The sequence below is a fragment of the Amphibalanus amphitrite genome, unplaced genomic scaffold (genome assembly GCF_019059575.1).
Source record: "Amphibalanus amphitrite isolate SeventyFive unplaced genomic scaffold, NRLGWU_Aamphi_draft 000226F_arrow, whole genome shotgun sequence".
NCBI classification, from domain to species: Eukaryota; Metazoa; Arthropoda; class Thecostraca; order Balanomorpha; family Balanidae; genus Amphibalanus; species Amphibalanus amphitrite.
In genome coordinates this window covers 352,369-372,287 of record NW_024881721.1, presented here as the reverse complement: position 1 = coordinate 372,287, position 19,919 = coordinate 352,369, and the positions used below count along the sequence as shown (strand labels likewise).

At 50.5% G+C, this 19,919-nt stretch overlaps 1 protein-coding gene across 1 annotated transcript in view; it reads right to left on the bottom strand.

Moving 5' to 3' along the window:
• Nucleotides 1-19,407, bottom strand: part of LOC122385642 — a 57,328-nt gene extending 37,921 nt beyond the window's left edge. The window contains exon 1 of the mRNA XM_043374029.1: nt 19,225-19,407. Coding sequence (XP_043229964.1) covers nt 19,225-19,324 — 100 coding nt within the window. The 5' untranslated portion in view covers nt 19,325-19,407. The remainder of the gene's footprint in view (nt 1-19,224) is intronic.
• Between the last annotated feature and the right edge of the window lie 512 nt (nt 19,408-19,919).

Sequence of the window (19,919 nt, the reverse complement as noted above, 5' to 3'; positions counted from 1 at the left end):
CGACACATACAGCAGGTGAGTGACCAGTAGGTTCGCGTGGGAGAGCGCTGTATGGCTCTCCGTGGCAACGGCCGACCACGGCCGCCGTCAACTCTCGCGGCAACGCCAACGGGCGTGGTTGGCTGCCTCGAATCCCAAAAACGGCGCCCGGGCTCGAGAGAGATTCTTTGTAGGAGGTGGCGGTGAAAGCCGAATGATGATTATATTTGCGAAACGTTTACGTAGGAGCTGAGAAGCCGGCGGCGTTGAAAAGTCAAAGCACAACGCAATCTATGTGGCAAAGCGTTTCATTTAGGGGTTATGCCTGCGCGCCAGCACTCAGCGCTCGCATGAACCCAGTAACAGTCTGAACAAGGGCTGTGTGTCGCGGGGCCGGGGCGCAGTTCCGCCGGGTCTGTGGATCAGCTGCGCGCAGGGCGGTAGGCGCCCACGCCCTGCGCCGGTGCGGTGCCGTCGCGCGGCCGCGCCGCACGCATGAGCGGCCAGCCGTGTCGCGGGCCGCCGGCGCAGCGGCCCCACAGCGCCGGGCCGATACCTGCCGCTGCGGCCGTCCGGACCGGAAGCGCCCCAGGCGGCGACAGACGGCCGCCCGCGCGGCGCTCGCCGGCCCGGCCCGGCCGCCCGCCCGCCGCACCCGCTGGTTTTGGTAGCCCCGTGGCCTCGAGGCCGGGAGGAAGGGTGTTTTGATGATATGGGAGCGGCGTCATGGAGAGAGAGATAGGGTGTGGAATGGAATGCTCCACCCACGTGTGGAAGTGCGCGATGACGACTCCGGCCTGCACGGTATGCGACCCGTGCACCCCGCGGTCCGTTACGGGTCTGCGTGCCGCAGTCACCTGCAGGCGAGCAGAGCCCACTGTGAATAGGCGGCGTAGGTAGCCCGTCTCACAGGTCCGCCGCGCTCCCGCGGCGCGCGCCGGGCGGAGCGGACGCCAGGTGATGAATCGGCGTGACCTCATGACCTCGGGGCGGAGACGCGGACGCCTCCGGTCCACCTAAGTCGGTGGAGAGACGGGTGGAGTTAGCCGCGGGCCGCCCAGTAGCTGACCGGAGGAGAAAAACCGCTACCTGTAGCGCAAGCCGCCGCCCGAGTGGGCAGCTGAGCCGGGCACTCTCTCCCCGAACCCAAAAAACTGGGACCGCTGCCGTAAGAACAAATAACTCGTGCCAGCGTGAAGAAGAGCGCACCTGCACGAAACGGTATAGAAGTAACGGTGGATGAACGGGAGATATTTTGTGGAGCGCAAATGAAGCCGCGCGCACTGCTCCAGGGCTTACATGACGATTGAAACACAGGAAAACATGCCATGAAACCCCGGCTAGTGGTCACAATGGTAAATATCGGCTGTCAGCCCATGTTTCTCTGCACTCTGACCAGTGTCCACTGATGCACCCGGTGCGTCACTGATCGGTCAAACGGCGCTGATTGTCAACACCTCTGAGATCCATGAAACGGCAGTAACTAGTGAATCGACTCGATTTTCCCATCGTTTTATATAAGCGGCAACGGGCGCCACTGTGGCTGACCCGGTGGTCAACCCTCTATTGTTCGAGCCCTGGCGCGGCGGAAGGGCGGCCACTCCGTGACAATCAGGTCAAACGGAAGCAGTCGAACGGAGGGTAAAGCACCGCAAACAATCGCAGCCCGCCAGTATTTATATACTTCTGCTATCCATGCATCCTCCAGTCAGTGCAGGGGTCACATCAGCCACATAAGACCACATGTCAATGGGGTGACGCGAAGACGGTGGCTTGCCAGGATGTCATTGCGAATGATTGAGGTTTATGGTACCAGACGGTCTTGTTCGGTCGTTTAGCGGCAATGGGATGAGATTGGGAAAACGAGTGAAACCGTGCGGCGATACGGTGAGTGGGAGAAACTACAGCTTTGCACGTCGGACGGGAAACACATGAGGCGTGAAACCGACACCTCGATGCTCCCGAGAACATGGTTGCATGACGGCAGATCAAAGGCGTGACAGCGCGAGAGCATATCGCAGACATTGCAACAGAATTATGGTTACTTTTAGCTGAACAACATCCCTTACATATAGGGCCAACATATGTAGATACCCATGAATGATGATTGATCTCAGCGGGCCGATAAGAATACAATTTCAGTGCAGAACTCAGCCTATCCCTGACAAAATTGGCACACCTTCAGACCCGTTCTGTGCGCCGTGCGCCGCGCCACGCCACTTCCGTCGCAGGTGCGTCACGTCCGCCGCAGAGTGCGGCGCTAATGAGAGTGGAAACTGCAGCGGACCGACACCGGCACAGGGCCCAGCCCAGCTCATTATGCCCTATCAAGATCGAGCAGAATGGCATGTAGGCCGCCCGGTTCGGCCGCCATGCACGTACACTGGCTGATGCATGAGTAGGTAAAGAGTAATTGCGCCATACGGAAAATAGCTGAGTAGAAAGGCTTTCTTTTCAGCAGTTTTCTTTTATCACTTCACCTCACCGTTTTGTTCTGTCCTCTCGCAAAGCATCGTACCGTCTCCTGTTGGCCTACACCTAACACTGCGGTTTTGGGGCTGAAAAAGCTGCGAGCGGCAAACAAACAAGCTAAGCACAGAACCAGATCTGACCGCTTATCTTACCAGTAAAACGCCTTTTGGGCGAAGAACGAGCGAGCGAGATAGTGAGCCCTGCACGTGCAGAAGGGCGAGAGGGTACTTCCAACGGGCTTGTGCAAAGCACCCTTCTAACCGGTCGCTAGCGGTGTACCAAATTTGAACGCAATCGGCCCAGCCGTTCCTGAGATCTGGAAGCGGCATTCTGCACGTGCGCACGTGCAAACGGGGTCCAAAATGACTTTTGCACGGCACCCTACTAACCGGTCCCCAACCGTGTACCAAATTTGAGCGCAATCGGCCCAGCCGTTCTCGAGATCTGGAAACGCCCCCTGCACGTGCGCACGTGCAGTAGCACCCTAACCGCAACACATGGGAATGCATTGCCTGGTGGGTGCCTACCGGTATGCCAAGTTTCAGCGAAATCGCCCCAGTAATTACCGAGTTACTGAAATGGGAACAAATTTGGCACCTCTTATTGTTGTATTTTGCACGTGCAGTGGGGGTCACTCACATAGATGAAGTGTATCCGACCTTTGGTAGAAGGGATGCAGCTACCCTATAAAAATGACCGCAAGACAATCGCTCAAGCCGCTGCTGAGATATGGGCCTCTCAAAATCATTACTTTTGCAAAACTGCTTGAACACCCTTGACGTTTCACGTGGCACGTGCCACGGCGGTCACTGAGATGTATCAAAAGTAGGGGAGAGTGGGGAAAGATGCCCAGGGTTTTGCTATGTCATATATTATTCGAAAATGACGATGGGAAAGCAAAAACTTGGAGTTTCAACGGAAGCCGACATCATTTTTCTCCAAAAATATCACACTTTCGTGCCTGAAATATTATAACTTTTTTTGCTATTAAGCATTTTCCTGAAGAAGTGAAAGGGGGCATTTTACCCCACAGGGTGGGAAAGACGCCCCCTGACGTTGGGAAAGATGCCCCCTGCACTATAAGTGACTTAAATGGGCACGTGAATCGCCTGAACGAATCAGTAGTCCCTTCGAGCCTGCAGTAGACACCAAACGTCATCATAAGGGCCCTCAAAAGTAGTCGTAAGGGGCTTCAGAGGTCATCGTTAGGGCCATCATAGTCCAGCGCGGCCAAATAAGCTTCCGTGGTGGCGTTCGTAGACCACTGTGGGGCTCTTATAGGTCTTCATGATGCTTGAGGGCCCTCGAGCCCATCGTGGGGACCTCCGATGCCAGCGCGGCCCGTGGGGCCAACGTGGGAGCCCTCAAAGGATGTCGTGAGGGGCCCTGGAGCCAATAATGGGGCCCACAAAGGCCGTCGTGAGGGCTCTCAGAGTCAAATGCCGCCCAAAAAGTCGCTATGTGGGCCGAGAGACCGGCATGGGGAGCACCCGACCGTACTGGACTCTCAATAGTCCCAAATCGGCTTTTGTCTATGTTACAGGCAATGTGTGGAATCAGGCATTCTATAGAATGCCTAGGCATTCTATAGAATGCCTGGCCGACCAGGCATTCTATAGAATCCCTAGGTATTCTATAGAATCCCTGACTGCTTAGGCATTCTATAGCATGCCTGGCTTAAGCTCCCAGGCATTCTATAGAATGCCCAAGTATTTTGATTGTCCGAAACACACTTCGAAAATTAGGGGTCAGTGGCAGTAATGCTATTTGTTAACCTAATTTTCTTTGTTGGCCTAGGCCGGTCGTCACCTCACACCATTTCAGGGCAATGAGTTGAGAGGAAGCGAGGGAGAAATTGGGCTATGCCGACCACCAAATGGTGCGCCGCAAGCTGCAACTGATCCAATCCCGTTGGCACGGGAGAGCCACGGCGCAAGGCACGCAGGAGAGCCACAGGCCAACCAGTCGCAAACGGTTACCCTCGGAGGATTACGCCGCTACAGATACGAAACTGCATTAGAAGAGTGTTGGCTGGGAGGGTGGACCGTAGGCTTGAATCAAAAGTGATTGCGAATGACGGTGGCTTTGTTCTGATGTTAGAAATGAAGGTGAAGAATATACAAAAGGTCACATTTTATGTCGTCATAAGCACTTCGTGTAACGACTCTCAATATACATGGACAGCTCAACCTACACTGTAATGTCAGTGAATAAACTGAACAAATGGTTCATTATTCCACGTCCGGGCGGTGGCCCGGTCGTAACAAGAGCCGGATTAGGTGTTGTTCGATCTCCCCTTCCAGCTTGACTTCTGGGCCATGCGATATTCGAAAGGTCGTCAAAATAATGAAATTTTACTCCAGTTCTTCTTTGCCAATGTTCGAAAGGATGCCATATCAAAAACAAGTAGCTAAGCCATTTTTAGGTCAGGCAAATTTTTGTCCATTTTTGGCTCGTAGCCGTTTTCTCCAGTTTGACCTTAAATCAATTCCTTAGAAGGCAAACACCTCCAGAAATGGACGATTTGTCAAACTTTTTTTCTGTGTAATCTACTATACTATTTGTGAAATGAAACTCTGTCTGTCTGTCTGTCTGTTTGCACCGTGCAGAGGGGTGCTTTGACGCCGTGCACAGGTCAAACGGTGCGTTGGATGGGGCTGAAATTTTCGCAGGGTGTTGATGACGTCACGCGCACGTGCAGTGTCGAGACTCGAGTCCCGGGGGGTGGATGGTTCGCACGTGGCACGCGCTGGAAAAAGGCGCATTTTCTCCAAATTTGCTCGGTCTTCAAGGCATCGGCAGCCGGGTTTGATGAACTTTACAACTAAAATGCATGACGATCGGCGGCGGGTGCCTCTCATTTGCAGATTGGCAGCTTATTTATTTTGATAAACAGAGGCGAATGAAGGTGTTGATCTTCGGTAAATAAAGACAGTTTTCAATGCGCTTACACAAATGCACCGCGTTTGCCGTAGTGCGCCACATTTGTCACGAGGTGCCATTTTTGCCGCAAATCGCACAACTTTGTCAAATATGGTCCGATAAAGGTGCAATTCGGTGGAAGGATGCATGACAAAACGACAAGTACAAATGCACCGCTTTTGTCGCAATGCGTCACATTTGTCACAAGGCGCCATTTCCACCAAAAACGATTAAGAATAATGGAATAACACGAGTAGGAGCATGGTTAGAAACCCCTTTTTTAGTTTATCAGTTTATCTGATAGTCTGTGACCTCACATGACCCAGTGGTAGTGGTAGGTGTAATGGTAGTGGTAGTAGTAGTGGTAGGAGTAGCGGTAGGGGTAGTGGTAGTGGTAGGGGTAGTTATAGAGGTAGTGGTAGGGGTAGTAGTAGGGGTAGTGGTAGGGGTAGTAGTAGGGGTAGTCGTAGGGGTAGTGGTAGTGGTAGGGGTAGTGGTAGGGGTAGGGGTAGTGGTAGGGGTAGTGGTAGTCGTAGGGGTAGTAGTAGGGGTAGTAGTAGGAGTAGTAGTAGGGGTAGTGGTAGGGGTAGTGGTAGGGGTAGTAGTAGGGGTAGGAGTAGCGGTAGGGGTAGGGGTAGTAGTAGGGGTAGTGGTAGAGGTAGGGGTAGGGGTAATGGTAGGGGTAGAAGTAGGAGTAGGGGTAGTGGTAGGGGTAGGGGTAGGGGTAGTAGTAGGGGTAGTGGTAGGAGTAGTGGTATTGGTAGAAGTAGTAGAAGTGTGGCCCATGCCGATCCGATGTGACGTGGTGACCTATACGACCTGGCCTGACCGAAGGTGACCTGGCCTGACCCAGTGTGACCAAAGATGACCACCTTGACCTGACTTGACCCCGTATGACCCAAATTTCATCCAACTAAGCCCTCTGAATAGTTCTTATGTTCAAAATTTTCCTCTGCACGTTTCCGTCCATATCTCTGCTTTCAGACGACAGATCAATTTAAATCAAACACCATTCGAAAGCAAATTGGCTGCTCCCGCATTTTATGGCTACGCCGCGAAGCAAGTGGCGCAGCCGCTTGTCTACTATACTATTTGTGAAATGAAACTCTGTCTGTGTTTCTGTCTGTTTGCACCGTGCAGAGGTGTGCTTTGACGCCGTGCGCAGGTCAAACGGTACGGTCGAGGGGGCTGAAATTTTCGCAGTGTGTTGATGACGTCACGCGCACGTGCAGTGTCGAGGTCCGAATGTCGAGGAGTGGATGGGTCGCACGTGACACGCGCTGGAAAAATGCGTATTTCCTTAGAATTTTGCTCGGTTCTCAAGCCGGCTTCAAGGCATCGGCAGCCGGGTTCAATCGCCTTTGACAATAAAATGCATGACGATCGGCGGCGGGTGCCTCTCATTTGCAGATTGTCCAAGTTATTTATTTTGATAAACAGAGGCGAATGAAGGTGTTGATTTTCGGTAAATAAAGACAGTTTTCAATGCGCTTAACCGAATGCACCGCGTTTGCCGCAGTGCGCCACATTTGTGCACATGCGCTTTTTTTGCCGCAAATCGCACAACTTTGTCAAATATGGTCCGATAAAGGTGCAATTCGGTGGCAGGATGCATGACAAAATGACAGATACAAATGCGCCACGTGTGTCGCAACGCGCCACATTTGTCACAAGGCGCCAGTTCCATCAAATACGGTTAAGAATAATGGAATGACGCGAGTAGGAGCATGGTTAGGAACTCTTTTTTATTTTATCAGTTTATCTGATGGTCTGTGACCTCACATGACCCAGTGGTAGTGGTAGGTGTAGTGGTAGTAGTATTGGTAGGAGTAGCGGTAGGGGTAGTGGTAGTGTTAGGGGTAGTGTTAGGGGTAGTGTTAGGGGTATTAGTAGGGGTAGTGGTAGGGGTAGTAGTAGGAGTAGTAGTAGTAGTAGGGTAGTGGTAATGGTAGGGGTAGGGGTAGTAGTAGGGGTAGTGGTAGTGGTAGTGGTAGAGGTAGGGGTAGGGGTAGGGTTAGGGGTAGGGGTAGTGTTAGGGGTAGGGGTAGTAGTAGGGGTAGTGGTAGTGGTAGGGGTAGGGATAAGGGTAGGGGTAGGGGTAGGGGTAGGAGTAGTGGTAGGGGTAGGGGTAGTGGTAGGGGTAGTGTTAGGGGTAGTGGTAGGAGTAGTGGTAGGGGTAGTGGTAGGGGTAGTGGTAGGAGTAGTGGTATGGGTAGAAGCAGTAGAAGTATGGCCCAGGCCGATCCAATGTGACGTGGTAACCTATGCAACCTGGCCTGACCGAAGGTGACATGGCCTGACCCAGTGTGACCAAAGATGACCAACTTGACCTGACTTGACCCCGTATGACCCAAATTTCATCCAACTAAGCCCTCAGAATAGTTATTATGTTCAAAAATTTCCTCCGCACGTTCCCGTCCATATTTCTGCTTCCAGACGGCAGATCGATTTAAATCAAACACCATTCGAAAGCAAATTGGCTGGTGCCGCATTTTCTGGCTACGCCGCGAAGCAAGTGGCGCAGCCGCTTGTCTACTATACTATTTGTAGAATGAAACTCTGTGTGTCTGTTTGCACCGTGCAGAGGTGTGCTTTGACGTCGTGCACAGGTCAAACGGTGCGGTCGATTGGGCTGAAATTTTCGCACAGTGTTGATGACGTCACGCGCACGTGCAGTGTCGAGGTTCGAGTCCCGGGGGTTGGATGGTTCGCACGTGGCACGCCCTGGAAAAAGATGCTTTTTCTCCAAATTTTGCTCGGCTTTCAAGCTTGCTTCAAGGCATCGGCAGCCGGGTTCAATGGACTTTGCAACTAAAATGCATGACGATCGGCGGCGGGTGCCTCTCATTTGCGGATTGCAGCTTATTTATTTTGCTAAACAGAGACGAATGAAGGTGTTGATTTTCGGAAAATAAAGACAGTTTTCAATGCGCTTACACAAATGCACCCCGTTTGCCGTAGTGCGCCACATTTGTCACGAGGTGCCATTTTTGCCGCAAACGCACAACTTTGTCAAATATGGTCCGATAAACGTGCAATTCGGTGGAAGGTTGCATGACAAAACAAGTACAAATGCACCACTTTTGTCGCAATGCGCCACATTTGTCACAAAGCGACATTTCCACCAAATATGATTAAGAATAATAAAGTTTAGTTTGCTATTTATCTGTTTTTTTTTTTAGTTCCCACTTATTGGATTCAATTAGTCTGTGACCTCACATGACCCAGTAGTAGTGGTAGTAATAGTGGTAGGGGAAGTAGTGGGTGTAGTGGTAGTGATAGTGGTAGGAGCAGTGGTAGTAGTAGGGGTAGGAGTAGTGGTAGTAGTAGGGGTAGGGGTAGTGGTAGGGGTAGCGGTAGTGGTAGGGGTAGGAGTAGGGGTGGTGGTAGGGGTAGTGGTAGAGGTAGTGGTAGATGTATTGGTAAGGGTAGTGGTAGGTTTAGAGGTAGGGGTAGTAGTAGTGGTAGGGGTAGTAGTAGGGGTAGTGGTAGGGGTAGGGGTAGTGTTTTGAGTAGTTGTATGGGTAGAAGTAGTAAAAGTGTGGTACAGGCCGATCCAATGTGACGAGGTGACCTATCCGACCTGGCCTGACCGAAAGTGACCAGGAATGACCAACTTGACCTGACGTGACCCCGTAGGACATAGCAGATGTTCAACAATTTCCTCTGCACGTTTCCGTCCATATCTCTGCTTCCACACGACCGATCGATTTAAATCAAACACCATTCGAAAGCAAATTGGCTGGTGCCGCATTTTCTGGCTACGCCGCGAAGCAAGTGGCGCAGCCGCTTGTCTACTATACTATTTGTGAAATGAAACTCTGTCTGTTTGCACCGTGCAGAGGGGTGCTTTGACGTCGTGCGCAGGCCAAACGGTGCGGTCGATGGGGCTGAAATTTTCGCAGGGTGTTGATGACGTCACGCGCACGTGCAGTGTCGAGGTTCAAGTCCCGGGGGGTGGATGGTTCGCACGTGGCACGCGCTGGAAAAAGGTGCATTTTCTCCAAATTTTGCTCGGCTCTCAAGCTTGCTTCAAGGCATCGGCAGCCGGGTTCAATCGCCTTTGACAATAAAATGCATGACGATCGGCGGTGGGTGCCTCTCATTTGCAGATTGGCCAAGTTATTTATTTTCATAAACAGAGGCGAATGAAGGTGTTGATTTTCGGTAAATAAAGACAGTTTTCAATGCGCTTAACCGAATGCACCGCGTTTGCCGCAGTGCGCCACATTTGTCCACATGCGCTATTTTTGTCGCAAATCGCACAACTTTGTCAAATATGGTCCGATAAAGGTGCAATTCGGTGGAAGGATGCATGGCAAAACGACAGGAATAAATGCACCATTTTTGTCGCAATGCGCCACATTTGTCACAAGGCGCCATTTCAACCAAATACGATTAGAAATTATGGAATGACACGAGTAGGAGAAGGGTTAGGAACTCTTTTTTAGTTAATCAGTTACTCTGATAGTCTGTGGCCTCACATGACCCAGTGGTAGTGGTAGGTGTAGGTGTAGTGGTAGTGGTAGTGGTAGTAGTATTGGTAGGGGTAGTGGTAGGGGTAGTGGTAGTGGTAGTGGTAGGGGTAGTGGTAGGGGTAGTGGTATTAGTAGTGGTAGGGGTGGTAGTAGTAGTGGTAGGGTTAGTAGTAGGGGTAGTGGTAGTGGTGGTGGTAGAGGTAGGGGTAGGGATAGGGGTAGGGGTAGTGGTAGGGGTAGTGGTAGGAGTAGTGGTAGGGGTAGTGGTAGGAGTAGTGGTATGGGTAGAAGTAGTAGAAGTATGGCCCAGGCCGATCCAATGTGACGTGGTGACCTATACGACCTGGCCTGACCGAAGGTGACCTGGCCTGACCCAGTGTGAACAAGGATGACCAACTTGACCTGACTTGACCCCGCATGACCCAAATTTCATCCAACTAAGCCCTCAGAATAGGTATGTTCAAAATTTTTCTCTTCACGTTTCCGTCCATATCTCTGCTTCGACGACAGATCAATTTAAATCAAACACCATTCGAAAGCAAATTGGCTGGTGCCGCATTTTCTGGCTACGCCGCGAAGCAAGTGGCGCAGCCGCTTGTCTATCTTACTATTTGAACAGGATCCATCTGTCTGTCTGTTTGTCCGCCACGCCGTGTAGTGGGTTCAATTCCACTCGCCTACAGGGCAGACGGTATATCGTAGGGGGTTGAAATTTGCACAGCTTATAGGTGATAGACCGGGTCAGCGCCTTTTCTAGGTTCCGACTCGCTGGGGTGCACGGTTCGCGCGTGGGGCGCGCTGGAAGAACGCCAATGAAATTTTGATCGGTTCGTAGATCTTCATTGAGAGCCGGGGTCGACAAACTTTGGGGACTAAATGCATGCCGATCGGCGGCGAGTACCTCGCATTGGCGGATGGGCAAGTTTTAATTTGAATAAATAGTGGCGAGAGATTGTGTAGATTTTCGTTGAATGGCAACAGTTTGTGATACGAGTTTACAAATGCACCGCGTTTGCCGCAATGCGCCACAATTATCTCAGGGCGTCATTTTCGCCGCAACTGGCAGTTTTGTCAAATATAGTCCGATATGGGTGTAATTTGGTGTCAAGATGCATGCTCAAACAACAGGTACAGATGCGCCGCATTTGCCGCAATGCGCCACATTTGCCACAAAGCGCCATTTCCGACAAAATCGAGTAAGGGCAATGGAATGGCACGAATTATTCTGTGACCTGACATGACCCAGCGGTGTTGGTAGGAGTAGGGGTAGGGGTAGGGGTAGTGGTAGGGGTAGTGTAGTGGTAAGGGTAGTGGTAGGGGTAGTGGTAGGGGTAGTGGTAGGGGTAGTGGTAGGGGTAGTGGTAGGGGTAGTGGTATGGGTAGTAGTAGTGGTAGGGGTAGATGTAGTGGTAGGGGTAGGGGTAGTGGTAGGGGTAGTGGTAGGGGTAGTGGTAGGGGTAGTGGTAGGGGACAGGGGTAGGGGTAGGGGTAGTGGTAGGGTAGGGGTAGGGGTAGTGGTAGGGGTAGGGGTAGTGCCGTAGTGGTGGAGACAAAAGCAGAACAGTGGCCCGGGCTGATCCCAGCGGACGAGAGGTGACCTATGTGACCTGGCCTGACCCAAAGTGACCGGGGCTGACCCCTTTGACCCGTCTTGACCCCGTATCGCCCAAATTTCATCCAACAACGCCCTCAGAACAGTTCTTTTTTAAATTCTCTTCACATTTCCGTCCATATCTATGCTTCTAGACGACACAACGACATGAATCAAACACCATTCGAAAGCAAATTGGCTGGTGCCGCAATTTTTCCTACCACGCAGCAAAGCAAGTGGCGCAGCCGCTTGTCTATATTACTATTTGAGGAGGGTGCGTCTGTCCGTTACCGAGGTCCCGACTTGGTCGTGCTTTGCGTGGACTACAGGCCAGACCGTTACACCTAGCCCGGTGAAATTTGGCACAACTTATAGATCAAGGATGCGAGACGTGCCTTTGAGGGGTCTGAGCTCGATCGGGTCGATAGTGAGCGCGTGGCGCGTGCCCAAAAAGTGCAAATTCGCGTCATAGACTTTACATGTATAAATCGGCGTGCGAAATTGGGCGAAAACGGCTAATTTTGGCCGACACGGGTCCGGTCCCGGTGCCATATCTTGGTGACCAAGGGTCCGACCGGCACGGGGAAAACAGCATCGTGTAGATAATTGAGCGGGCTGTCGAATGGTGTACGATGCAGAGGAAGGCACGTGCCACGTGCACCCGTGAGGGCACTTTTGTTGAAAAAATGCGGTTTTTGACGGATTTTGGAATTGATTTTATTTTTAGGTGACCGTTAAACAGAGCGACTTGAAACAACGCCTGTGGGCAAGAGAAATGTACCGCCTCTCATGGGAAAATTGTGAATAGGTAATTGATCGACGCCAAGGTGGTACAAATCACGGGAGAAAATGGTGTTTGTCGATGATGTGCCACTTTATTATTCACACGGGTTTTGCTGTATAACCTGATACGTTTGGCAGTTGAAAATGGTACCGTTGGAAAGAGCATTCAATTCTGTCCAAGGCTCAATCTTCATTTTTACATTATAAGCAACAGTATTCTTGAAAATGTTAATGTTCCAAACCATTACATTGTCATTTTTAGCGAAATTCATCGATGGCCCTCAAAAGACTTCACGCCAGTTTTCGAATCATTCTTAAGTAGAACGCATGATAATACGACATGGGCACCTCGATGCGATGCATCTTTTTCGTTTTATTACAAAATGTTTGGCCGTCAAAAGCAACGAACGAAATAGATACCAACCAAATCGACACAGACCAACCCAATACCCACGGGTCAAAAATAACCCTTCTTCGCGTTGCGGAGCACGCGGGTAACCCTAGTTTTTACCAAAGGCGTTTCCGATATTGACATTACCACCATCGTCTTTCTAGCGTTAAGATAAATACTCTGTACTTTCAGAATGAAATCCTGATACAATTTGACCTAATTAGGCTAGATTGAATACCTGACCGGAAAATTTGACTGAATGAACATTTGACTGAATGAACATACTCGTAAATAGCTGACCGCAAGGTAGCCTGGCAGAAAATAATAATGTTACATATCGGTCTGTGCTCATAATCTTATACATACAACATACACTAATATGTTGGAAAGATTCGTGTATTTCCTAGGCATTCTATAGAATGCCTGAAAATCAGGCATTCTATAAAATGCCTAGGGATTCATAGAATCCCTGGTGGGTCAGGCATTCTATAGAATACCTAGGGATTCTATAGAATGCCTGGTCGGTCAGGCACTCTATAGAATGCCTAGGCATTCTATAGAATGCCTGATTCCACACATTGCCTGTAACATCTACATCACAAGAATGTAATAAATGATTTGACGGGCTGTTTGAAGGACAGCCTACGGATTTAGGGGGGCGTCTTTCCCCATCAGGACAGGGGGCATCTTACCCCAAGGTACCGAAGTAACATTAAATCAGTACAATTTGTTAGCCATAAAACTACACCCTGAAACAAACTGTTTGGGACACAGTACACGCATGCTAATGTATCACGACTATAGCAAGGGACGCAAAAAATATTTACCTTCTTTGATATTTACAATGTTCTGACACCAAAATATTTTTTTGAAAGCAGCAAATAAAAAAACATGCAATCATCAGCCAGCCGTTGCCCAACTGAGCTTCGCAATTTTTGGTGCAGTTAACAAGGCAGGCTTCCGCTTTACGCTAAGAACATTAATTTCCAGGTCCGATTCTTTGTTTCGCCGCTAGAGGGGGTGGGGCGTCTTTCCCACCCTGGGCATCTTACCCCACTCTCCCCTAGTCAATTACGGGGTAGAAGGGATGGGGCTACCCAGCAAAAAAGACCGCAGGCCATTCGGTCCAGCGGTTGCTGAGATATAAGCCTCTCAAAAGCGTTACAGGCCGGGCCGGGCCGGGCCGGGCCGGGCCGGGCCGGGCCGGGCCGCTCATACTGAGATTTTTCCGTTATATTGAAAAGACTTCGCTTCGCTCGCTGCGCTCGCTCGCTCGTAACCATTCTTACCGCAGCACCTACAGACATTACTAAAAATCAACTTTCGTCCACTTACATCAAACATCAGCTAAAACTTACAGCAAAAAAAAAAACGTATTCATTTACAGATAGTTACTAAATCCTTATTCATTTATCACACAGGGTACGATACGCCCAAATTAGCATGCGACGAACGTGTAGCGAGCACCGACGCCGAGTATAGAACCGCCACATGTGCGTCTCCCAGAGCACCATCAATATCCTTCACTCAGAGAGCGAACATTCCAAACGATTCCGTGACGAATGAGTCTGTTGATACACCCGAAAGAAATTGATTTTTGCCGGCTAAATTGATCGCCATCGAGGGAATGACTAAACAGCACGTATGTACCGCGTCATCTAAAAATAAACCCGTTACGGCGTACAAGTATATTGCAGCCCCGCGTTAGACCAAGTCAGGCCTCATCCGAGCATAGCCTCTACAGCATATGTACACTATACATCCTACGGCTTTCAGCGTGAGTGGAGAGTTCATTCATAATGGCGCCCCTCATTCTGGACAATGACGGGTCGGTGCTCTGTCCAAAGCGTTCGCATTCGACCGCCTGGCACGCGGGAGTTCTGTACGAAGGAATACAATGGCGGTCGGCGCACGGGGCCAGCAGGCGGCGTGCAAATCTGACGCATGACGCAGTACCATTATCAACGCTGCACTGGCGGGATGAGACTGCCATGTTGGGTGTAAGAGAGCTCGCCAGGCTCGACAAAAAAAAAATAGAGACAGATATAACCGGTGATAGACAGAGCTCACCGGCAATAGAGCAAAAGTTCATCGAGGATAGAGTCGGAACTTACCGGGGAAAGAGTCAGATCTCACCGGGGGGGGGATAGAGTCAAAAGTTGCCGGGGATCGAATTCGAGTCAAAACTCAACGGGATCGAGTCAGAACTCACCGGGGAAATAGTCGGATCTCACCGGTGAGAGTCGGATACATTAGTTGAAACCGTGATAAAGACAAAACACGCCGCTGATAAAGACTGAGTTCACCGGGTTTAGAAACAAGGCTAGCCGGGGATACAGTCGGGCCTCATCGGGCTGAACATACCCGGAGCTCACAGGGGTGGCATCAGAGCTCATTGGGCGTGTTTCCGGGGTCCGTCTATATGGGTGCGGCCATGTGCTTACTGTGCCCACTGGGAGCTGAGGCATCCGGGATGTGTCGATTGATAGACAAATAGAGCCGGTTGGAGACTATCAAACATATTAAAAAGGCAGAGCTGATCCGTTACTCACTGGTGAGCAAACAGACGATGCGCGAGGACTCAGCGAAAGCCGAGCCCGAGAGGCCAACTAAACGGTCCATTCAACGACAAGCAAAGCTTTCTTGAGACTAACTCCGCGTCACCAGCATCTAAAAACGCATGATCACAAGGTTGTTTGCCAATGCCACTGTCATTACCAGCACAAACTTTGGCGATTTAGTTTCACCAACAAAGTGAGAACAAATCATCATAGCCGCAATGACATAGACACTACGCACGCATGCCTTGACAAACAACACTATCATCTCCAATACATGCCTCACCACATTAACTGCTGCAGCCTGCAGTGGCACCCAAATTTGTGCTTACACAGACAACGCCACGCCCATTCTGCGACTCTGGATGAAGTCATCACAGAAATTGACACCGATCTGTATCGCCGTAAGTCACGGTTCGGGTGTCGACACAAACTGCAGATGATGTATTACAGAAACGGGCATTGGCAGTACCGATTAGCTGCGACTAAACCTGCACGTTTGCATAAACAAACGCCGTTTGCTACGCTCGGCGGCACCATTGCACCACGCGGGGAGCGAGGTGACGAACCTCACGTCAACGTGAGACGCCGAAATGGTTCAGGTTTGGCAAAAACATGGCGAAAACAGAGAGAGGTGCTTCATAAAAGTCGGCGAATAGCCTGGTTTAGAAACACTACTTATACAATACTGTTTATTGCATAAGGATGATTCAGCATAAGACACGACGTAACATATTTTATGTATGTTTATATAATACATTGTTATGGATAAGAATGGAAACCAAAAGCCATCAAACGAAGAGCGCCATTATTTCTCCCATAACTTTTAAACCGTCAGAGGTCGTTCCCACAGAAACACCCCAAACTCACGCCCTTCAGCTTGTCATTCACTTCACGTCTCTGGTGCAATATCTCTCACACAACTATGGCGCTGCGGCGCAGCGCAACTCTCCCAACATGCTGAGCCGTAAACCGTAACCATGCCTTCTCCTGGGTCCCCTGTTGACGGAGGCATGTGGCTTAATGACTGGCACTAAACCCATGGGAAAATACATAAGGGTTCCCATAAAAGTGTTGCGCTAAAAATTTACGTCATTGAGACGAACTACGGTAAACAAATAACGTTGCGGCATGCTTTCAAAATGATCGTATGAAGTAAAAAAAACTGACAATATTCTATGATAAATAAATTCTCCGCTTGGCAAGTCAAGTAATATATTGTATCATATGTATTGTATGTATTATATGTAGTAATATATGTATTTTTGTTATGGGTATGTACATTGTACTTACATACATGCTGGAGCTAAATCGCTTTCATTTTAGCCGGTCTTTTCTATCTCGTCACCGCCAATGTTCTAATGCAGATTCGATAAGAATTATGTGACGTCATGGATCGAGATTCATATCGTTAAACGTATAATGACATCTATAATGGTTACTACCATTTAACATAGTGCCCACAAGGCACACGCTGAAGTGACGGGAATCTACGTAGCTGTGTGCAGCAGTTTTCATGAATAGGCCCCATTGTATCGCCTTGCTCTGGTGCAGACTAGCGGTCCGACACAGTCGACGGCCACGGCGTCATACATACCCGTGTGGTGGCCATCAGGCATACGGGGCCGCAGTGTCATACGGGGACACGGCGTCATACATACGGCAGCAGTCAATACAATACAGTAGTTAGACTCGTACGTATACAGTAGACATACGGACTACGGAATCACGGGACCATACAAAATACATATTGGCGGCCTGCGGTGTCATACAAACAGGGCAACGGCATCATGCATACCACCAATGGTAGATATGAAATAACATACGGGGCGCAGCGTCATACATACGAGTATGGGACGCAGCGACATACGGGAAACAATAAATATACAAATAGACGCGTCATAAATAACATATGTGTTCGTGGGACGCAGCGGCAAACGGGAAACAGTGCAACTGCAATTGCATATGAACCAGACAACTGCATTACGACTGAGGATTGAGATGGCTGCTTGGTGCCATTCAGACCAGGCATGAGGAAACTGTATGTTGTGAGGGCGTAGACAGGGGTGTTGTTTTCCGAAAATGATTGGTGGGGCCCAAAGAAGGCAGACGGCCATTTATGACGTGCTTACAAAGGTATCCCCATAGGTCAAATTTGCCTTCCTCATCGGATTTCGGCCATTTACTATTCTGCTTTGGTAACTGACAATCAAAACTAGAATAATAATAAAAATCTCGGAAATATAGGTACTACTGAGCCCTATGCACAAAACGTACATTTATATCTTATAAAGGCATTAGAGTCAGAGGACAAACTCCTTTTCTAGCGAATATCTAGCTCGATCAGGGACCGAACGGTTCATGTTCCCTTTTCATCAGGTGATAGGTATCTGACAAAAGATTGGTAGGGCTCAGTGCTCACGGAGCATTGGCAGGGCCCAAATCATCATTGGTAGGGCTTGGGCCCTACCAGGCCTACACAGAACGACACCCCTAGACGTAGACAGCGACGAATTGTGAGACAGCCGATTTATGAATGACTAATGAGAACGACATCACTGTCAACTGTTCGCGTGAAACATGGACGAGGTCACGGAACATAGGACGATAAGCGTAAGGCAACAGACGGGACGGTGTCAGACGACAAATGCGCCATCCCAAAGGCACAAAGACAGCACAGCTTCACCGTTAGGCAGTGACGGATAGGTGAATGACACCTGGGTTAAGGAGGCGGCTGAGGGATTAGACAGACAGGGACCGTCGTTCCCACATCCCAAACACTCCATATGCACGGCGTCGGTCACCGCCCGGCCGGGCTGGAAAGTAGGGAAACAGGGGAAAGGACGGAATATGGGACGCTACGCGAGATACCTGCTGGCAAAACAAGGGAACAAATTCGGGAACAATGATGCTATGGACTAAGCGGAAGCTAGCTGACGCAAGGGAGAGGACAGCTGACGCTTCCCCTCTCCCGCAACCCGCAAGGGAGACGGGAAGAGCACCGTCTGAAAGCAGAGCGGGGTGCTGTTGACAGACAGGAGAGGAGATACCCGATGAGTGACGGGTGACGAGGGACGCCGACCGGTGGGAAATGAGGGGCACTGATTGACAGGGGTGATAGTGAACGGTGATACGGGCTGAGGGGAAGGAGAGCGGAGATACAAACGGTTAGAGGGGAGCGGGAATCGTTTGAAATCGGCAATGATTTAGGTCACGATCGAAGGGTTAAAGTTGACAAAAACGTAGAACTCCAAATACCTCTTTCATATAAAGGGTTTCAAAGAGGGTAAAATGTTACGAATTTTAGAGGCTCAGATAAACAACACGGAAAGCGAACGAGATTGAGAATGAGGGAAAACCGTCGCGAAGTCCGGCAGAGTATGTATGTACCATGCGGCGGTCTGCAGTGATGGTCGAACCGGTTTGGCAGGTTCGGTGGCCGACCGATTAGCTACTTCCATGCCGACCAGCTCAGTAGGTCAAATTTAGCTCGCTCCAAGCTGGAATATCCAAACCGGACTCGGAAGCTAACGACATGCAGCGGAAACGGGAAAGGTCAACAACCTCTGAATTGTGCCAGGAGACGAGAAAAACAATCGAGTGAGTCTACGTTTTTAACAAGAGATAACAGCTTCAAGCTTGTATGATTGACGGTAACGGTATTCTCATCGTGATATAAATCATCACAAAGCGTGGTGACATATTATAGTGCATGTATGGCCTAAACTTTTGAATTCTTTTTAAAAGGGGAAAAACCGCAAGAAATTACCCAACGTTTCGCATTTATTGCTTAGTCATGGGTCTTCGAGTGCGATTTCTTCGAGTGCACAATCGCACTCGAAGACCCATGACTAAGCAATAAATGCGAAACGTTGGGTAATTTCTTGCGGTTTTTTCCCCTTTTAAAAAGAATTCAAAAGTTTAGGCCATACATGCACTATAATATGTCACACCTATCTATTGATAATCCTCAACAAAGCGTGGTGTATCTCCGAAGCGGAGCGGGGCAGGGGATGGATGACGGTGCCGGGTGCCGGCGCGGTGACTTACTGGTGCGGATCTGATCCTCGTCCTGGGCCACCGCCGACCACTCCTCGTACGAAGTGGTCATCAGCACCTGGTCACCGTCTCCGTCCACCACACTGCACATATCCACCGTCCGCACGTCACTGCCGGCCGCGCTGACGGCGGCGGCGTCACTGGCGCCCCTCCCCCCTGGCGGCGGCGGCACGCGTCCGGCCCGCCGGCGGCGCCACACCAGCACCAGCACAACCAGCACCAGAGCCGGCACCACCAGCAGCAGCAGCCCGACGCCGGCCGCCGCCGCCTCCATCGCTCCGCCAATCACCGGCCGGCTCTCTGAACGGCAGCCAACCAGCGGCGCCGACACAGCCGCCGCCTGTCGGCAGCAGAACGGTAAATGAGCGGACCATCCGGTGTCCGTCCGGAGCCCGGCGTGTGGGAACCACCGGGGAAGTGGGGGAGGGGACGCGAGGGGAGCGGGAGGGAAACCCTCCGGCGGATCCCACGGTAGCTGGCTCACGGGGCGGCCGGCTCGCGTCTCAGGTCTCCGTTTCAGGGGCGGCCGCCGGATGTCCTGCGGTTCATTAGGGGCTGGAGAGTGACAACAGATGCCGAGGGAGCCACGAGAGGCGTTATTGGCGACCGAGGAGGGCGAAAACACGGGAGATGTTATCCCACGTGCCGCGAGTGTTCTGAACTTGCATCAATGTAGGTTTTCCGGT